The 6,857-nt window shown below is 34.0% G+C and overlaps 1 protein-coding gene across 1 annotated transcript in view; it reads left to right on the top strand.

Annotated features, from left to right (window-relative positions):
* Window positions 1–233: 233 nt before the first annotated feature.
* Window positions 234–6,857, top strand: part of LOC106467698 (probable G-protein coupled receptor 83) — a 49,891-nt gene continuing 43,267 nt past the window's right edge. The window contains exon 1 of the mRNA XM_022395896.1: window positions 234–770. Coding sequence (XP_022251604.1) covers window positions 397–770 — 374 coding nt within the window. The 5' untranslated portion in view covers window positions 234–396. The remainder of the gene's footprint in view (window positions 771–6,857) is intronic.

Here is a 6,857-nt window from a genome sequence, read left to right on the forward strand (position 1 = left end):
ATTGTAACGAAGAGGGAACATTCGTATAACTTCATCCCGAAAAATGTGCTGTTGTAAGACAGAAGTCGTCAGTTATATAGCAGAAATGTCGGTTTTAATTCACACCGAAAACGACGTCCCGACAGTTATGTGTTTAGTCTGCGCGCGCAGCAGGAACAAATATACGACAGTATTATTGCAGGGTAGCTTGAAAGTTGGGGACCGATTAGTAGTTGCCGTAACTGAAGAGCAGATGTCTAGGCGCAACAACTGAACTCTCACGTGTACCACAAGAGACAGTTAGGATGAAGCGACATGTCAGAGCTACATCATTAATGTTTTATTTCTGATTATTCTGCAGACAGCAGTGACACCAAAATTCATGATTTTATAAACAGCCAACTGAAAGTGTTCGAAATGGATCCCAGTAATTATGTGAATGCCACTAACATTTCCAATGTTATTCAGGAATTAGAAGCTTTGGGACCTGATTTACAAGTATTTCTCATCATTCTGTATTCTTTAACGGCAGTGCTAGCTTTAGGAGGTAACTTAACGGTAATCCTTGTTTTGATTTTCGGAAAAAAATCTTCTCGAGATCTCCGGGTCTTTCTCATCAATTTAGCTGCTTCTGACATCACTATGGCGACTTTTTCTATCCCGTTTACTTACACAGACTTCATGCTCGGGCGCTGGATCTTCGAGCCGTTCTTTTGTCCAATCGTGATGTTTATGCAGCATTGTTCAGTTATTGTCAGCGTTTATACGTTAACAATCATTGGTTTAGACAGGTTAGTATAATTTTGCTTTTTTTTTGTTACCAGCAGAAATTAAGTTGTGTTTTAAGAGAAAATTTTCATCAAGTATTTTCAGTGAGGGATGCTGATATTTTCAATAGATGTTTAAAAAAAAAACCAATCATTTGATTATGTTTTGACTGCTAAATTTGCAACTCATAAGAATAGTTTTAAGTTAAAATGATCTGGATTCGATTCCAAATCCAGAGGATTACTAGACTTTTCTAACATTTACTGGGCTAGGCAGTCGACTGACTAGAATTGAGTGATAGTTTTATTTCTGTTTTTTCTTTCTGCAATAGTAATAAATATTTGCTAGATTGTAACATAGATTGCTTAAAGGCCTAATTAGATTTGGAAAGCCTCTGATCTGTTGTTTTTTTCTAGTAAGGCAGATTTATATATTCTACTGAATTCCTTGTAATTAGAGAATAGTAACCAATAAGAAAATCTCGTTACTAAAGGTTGTTTTACCACCACTCAGCCATTCCATTACTTCAAACTCACAATAACGTACCTTTTGTTAACCAAAGTCTTTCAATGTGATTGGTTTCGAGGAAAGTTTTGAGACTTCTTATATTAATTCCACCTACTCAAAGTATATATATATCCAAAAATTCATGTCCTGAATGAATGAAATCCTTGCATGTTCAAGGAAAACTTCCTGGAAATTATTGATCTAAAATCCGAATTAAAATTATGAAATAGAACGTCGCCTACGTTTTAATGTGCTTCTTTTCATAACGTCCTGTTTTAAATATTTCTATGGTTTTAGTGTATACATTAGTACGCCTATGATTATTAATTTCAAATTACTTAGCCTGTAGCGGTCGATTATTAAACGAATTCTGCTTTAAATCTAAATGTGGAAAACACCAAGGAAATATTAAATACATATATTGTACCTCAATATCTTGATATTTAAAATTAGTCAGCTAGAAAACTCCTGGAAAAGCTATTAAGTCATATCAAGGTTGACGTCTTTTAACGTGTGAATTGAAAAGTGTTGAACAAAGTTAAAATTAAGTGTTATCTGCTGATTCTAATCGGTTCACACCACATTAGCCAGAATCAGCTTGGAGGATTTTAATAAATTTACAACATATTGATCAGAAACGGCTTGGAAGACATTAATAAATTTGCTACATATTGATCAGAAATTTGATCACGAGGAATTTAGTTTTTAGAAAATACAGTTTGGTGACGACTTGAAGTATCGTAAGAAAATGTACAAAGTTTCAACAAGGATTCGTCATCATATGTAATAAAGTTCCTTTCACTACCAGTTCAAGCCATCCCCAACGTTGTTTACAACTCATCAATCAGAATCAGACTGGTATAAAGCACGTTCAGATTCAGCTTGGAGAAATTTAATCAGCTTAGTCAAAGTTACAAGAAATGTATGTCATGGGGATTTCTTCGTTGTTAGCATAGGTTCTTTAAAAACTATGTTACGAACTCCTTAACCGAAAAACAGATAACTGAAACGAACGTGCTACGCTGCTTTTATATTGATACCATAATTCGTGACGAATCGCTACAAAATGTGTTCAGTTAGAGTAAACAAAAAGGCTCTTGTAGTTACGACATCTAAAATTTTTTGGTGAAACGTTATCAACCATGTCATGAAACTATGAATCTTCGATTTCAAATGTTGACCGTGGAGTGTTTTCTCAACATGTAAACCTTAACATCACTAACCGCTGCCTTTAACCTTTCAAACTGAACTCTAGATAGTGTCAGTAGTTGTGCAACAAATTCAGTACACTAGGCTTCAGATGTGTTCTTTTACGCGCAAAGAGGCAACGAATTATTTACTCTACATAAGCTCGTTTACAGAGGGAATAAACAAAATAGTAGACCACGGAATGGCGTTGAAGTCTAGGAATGAAATATGTATATGTAAAAATCACGTGATTACAGTATGGTTTTGACGATCGTTGTCATGGTCAGTAGCCTATAAAAAGTCTGATGATTGATTAGTGTTGATTTTCTATAATTAACTTCTAATTATTAATTAGTTTGAATTCTAAGATAAGTCGGAACAATACCATATGGTGATAGGATATGAACTTCTAATTATTAATTAGTTTGTATACTAAGATAAGTCGGAACAATACCATATGGCGATAGGATATGAAGCTCAGATGAGAAAGAAAAGGTAAAATATTTTTTTACACCCACCTAACAGATAAAACACCCAGTCAGGCAAGAATAAAAGTTGACAAAACTTGAAAACTCCTCTTAAAAACATTGAAGTACTTGAGTGAAGATCTAGCAGAGACTCTCCAAAACTTCTACCAAAACAATCCAGGATTGAAACTTGGCCTCTGGAGACAGCGGCAGATTTAATAGTCGAAACATAGAATAAAAACTAGCGAACTGTTATCTCGTTATATATATATATATAAGTTTTGTGATCGTATAGTTAGGAAATAACTATGAACTAAATTGAAGACCAGTAAACGACAAAGTGACAACACAGAGGCATGCTAAGACTCTGTTGTGTTCTTATTGCTTGTTTGTATTTAAATGTTTGTGGTTCCCCCGCCCCTCCTCCAAAGGGCAACTTCTTGCAAGTCAGACGAAACCTTAACATGGTTATCTAAGTACGACAGGTTTTATATATATGACACTTGTCTATTTAGAAACTAGCGTAATTAAAAGCCAAATAAATTAATTACAAGTTATGTCATTGAACTGTACTTACAACTACTTTGAAACCCCGATCTTTGAAATGGTTCGAAAATATAAAAACAACAACTAAATCCCACGCCATAAGTTCACATGGTGTTCGTCAGCAACCACACTTCTTGTTTACGTATTACATTCGACTGTAGGCTTATATTTCACTGTATTAACAGCAATATCAAAAAGTCTAAAGTGATATGACTGATTTTGCTATGTACGTAAACGTGATAAAACTAGTTCTCATTTGCTAAATGAATAAGAATTAATATAAAACATGAAATTTAGCGGACACTGGCTCAGCGGTAAGTCATTGGGATTATAACGCAAAAAAAAATCTGGTTTCTATACCCGTCGAGGGCAGAGCACAGATAGCCCATTGTACAGATTTTTGCTTAACAATAAGCAAACAAAAACAAGATGTTTTTGTAAGTTGCTTTCTTACTGTCACTCTTGTAACGCACACGAGGCACCAAATAACGATTTTTATTTTTTTCTGGCAATAAGACACGGACAACTGAACTACAGAGAATCACATTCGATACTCTCAGCTCGGCCACCATTTTGTTCTTACATATAGTTTTTTTTTCAGTTATAAAAAAGAGAAAGAATTAAAGAATAAGCGATTAACTGACAATGAATAGCAAACAGCGAAACACACTATAATAAATAGACAGAAAAAATTCAAAACACCGAATTGCTACACTTTTAAACAATACTGATCAATTTAGTGTTTGTACTATAAATTATTATTTTTTTTTTTGGTTTTCTGATCTAAGATCCTACGGCTACGTAGACGAATCATTAGAAGAACATCCCCGACGGGATTAATCAATTACAGTCAGGGCCTTCTTTGAAATATCTACGTATCTAAGCAGAAATAATATATTTACCTAAAACTTCTTTTATTTGGAATAAGGGACGTTTTCAACTAGGCGGAAATAGCTGTCTTGAAGCTTCTTAGTTACGTATATACAAAAGTAGTATGTTAGGAAGATCCTATTCTTCACATGTCGGAAGCCATTTGTGGTTAGGTATTGGATAAAAATGCTTTAGCTTTTGGGATTTTCTCTGAACGTATTTATCAGCAAAGAACCAAATTGAATACCTCGATTGTGTTTAGAGAAGTTTCCAATTTCAAAATAGTAAATCTATGAGTTCAAAGTCCTAAAGAGGATTTCCTTAGAAGCATTGAAAAACGCAGCATCTGCCAGGAATAAGTATAATAGGCTTAGATACGAGCTTGTAAAGTCTATGGTTAATACTAAGGCAGAGTGTTTCAGCTACTTATATATGTAGCCTGGCATGGCCAGGTGGCTAGGGTGCTCGACCCGCAATCTGCGGGTCGCGGGTTCGAATCCCCGTCCCACCAAACGTGCTCACCCTTTCAGCCGTTGTGGCGTTATAAAGTTACGGTAAATCCCACTATTCGTTGGTAAAAGAGTAGCCCAAGATTTGGTGGTGATGATTAGCTGCATTCCCTCTAGTCAGTCACTGCTAAATTAGGGACGGCCAGCGCAGATAGCCTTTGTGTAGCTTTGCGCGAAATTCAAAACAAACCAAACGGTGAGTCTGACCATAAACGATGAAGCAATGGAGTGATGAAATTGTTGCTTATGTGAATTACTGGAATGAGGTTTTCTGTCATGAGGATCAATGTAGTCTGCAGACCTTCAATTGGATCAAAATTACCTAAAGTATAAAGTTAGATGAGATTTGTGCCTTTGTTTTAGACATTGGACTGTCTGCTGTGTCCACCGCGGGAAACTGATCTCTGGACTTTAACGTTGTAAGCTTGTGAACCTACCACTATCACACCGGGGGACATTAGATAAGTATGAAAGTTTCTAAAAAAATATAATAGTCTACCGTTAAAACTGATGCAACCTAATGAATCCCATTTTAATTTTTACAAAGAGAAAGTTGTATATAAATACGTCAAAATCCGCCAAATCTTTTCTAAGGTTGAAAATATGTCTAACAAACTATTTTAGATCTTACTAACGTAAAAAAAGATAAAAACAAAAACTAAAATATAATAAATGAACACGAAACTCAATTTGAAGTACATAATAAAAAAATGCTCAGGATCATCAACAATTTAAATCTGCTATTATATTCGATTTATTTTTTGTTTGTTTGGTTCAGAATTTTCCCACATTGCTTTAAAATCACTATCATTCCTAATTTTGAACTGATGGAATATGGGGAAAGCACCTACTTAATAGCACCCATTCTCATCGTGTCGGTTACTCTTATCTGACCGAACACTGAGTGTCATTGTAATAACGCACCCACTGCTCTAAAGAGTGTAGGACATTTTTGCGACAAAGTGACGCGAATCATGACACCACGGATTCAGATTCAGGCTACACTAACCACTTGGCCACACCCGGTCTTATATTTGATCAATTTTGCTCCTGTAGTAATTTTTGTGAGAACACTAATCAAAGACAATTTTTTAGTCAATGTCAAACCATGCCTTATCAGAAACAAGTTTATAGTTTCGGTTAAGCTTCTTTCAGCACTCGTTTCCACTAACAAAATTGACCCTCACAAACTTTAAAATGAATACGTTTCCTTACAAATACAACGATGATACCACTATTTCTAGCCTTTTCTGTGATTCTCTTACAATGTGTGTTACTTTATTTTGCAAAAGCATTCATGAAAAATTTTCGAATTTGATATAAATAAACGCACGAATAATTAATAATTTGTAATAAACGGTCAGTGAAACACCTTTTAAATCTGAAACTGGTATTTTCGAAACTCCTAAACAATCTACTGAACTCATGAATTATCCTCAATGTTTTTTGAAGGTCCTGATCGTTTGGAACAAATATTTAGTACTTACTTTTGTAACTGATGATAACATTATCGAAGTCATTAAGCGAACCATATTTATTTTTTCATTCTATTTTGACAACATTTTGAAAGAGTTTAATATTATGTGAGAGAGATTTATTACTGTACTTAGCTTTACTTTGACAACATCAAAGACTTCACTATAACTGAAATATTTATTATTTTTGTTCACTTGTATTTCGACAAAAATAGGGAAAGTTTTCACTATACGAGAGAGAGATATTTAATGATTTAGGTTTTTTCCTATTTTCGCAACATTATGGCAGGTTTTAGTATTTATTATTTTATCATATTTTGAAAACATTATGGAATGTTTTTCTATAAGAGATAGATATTTATTATTTTATTTTTATTGTTCATTTTGGACAACATTTTGGAAAGTTTTAATAATATGAAGAAACAGAAATATTTATTGTTTGGTTTATTTTCCGTAATTTGGCATCATTGTTGAAGGTAATTTGGCATCATTTGGTAATTTGGCATAATTTGGCATCATTGGTTTTCACTATATATAAAACATATTTT

Source organism: Limulus polyphemus, unplaced genomic scaffold, assembly GCF_000517525.1.
Source record: "Limulus polyphemus unplaced genomic scaffold, Limulus_polyphemus-2.1.2 Scaffold2710, whole genome shotgun sequence".
NCBI lineage: Eukaryota > Metazoa > Arthropoda > Merostomata > Xiphosura > Limulidae > Limulus > Limulus polyphemus.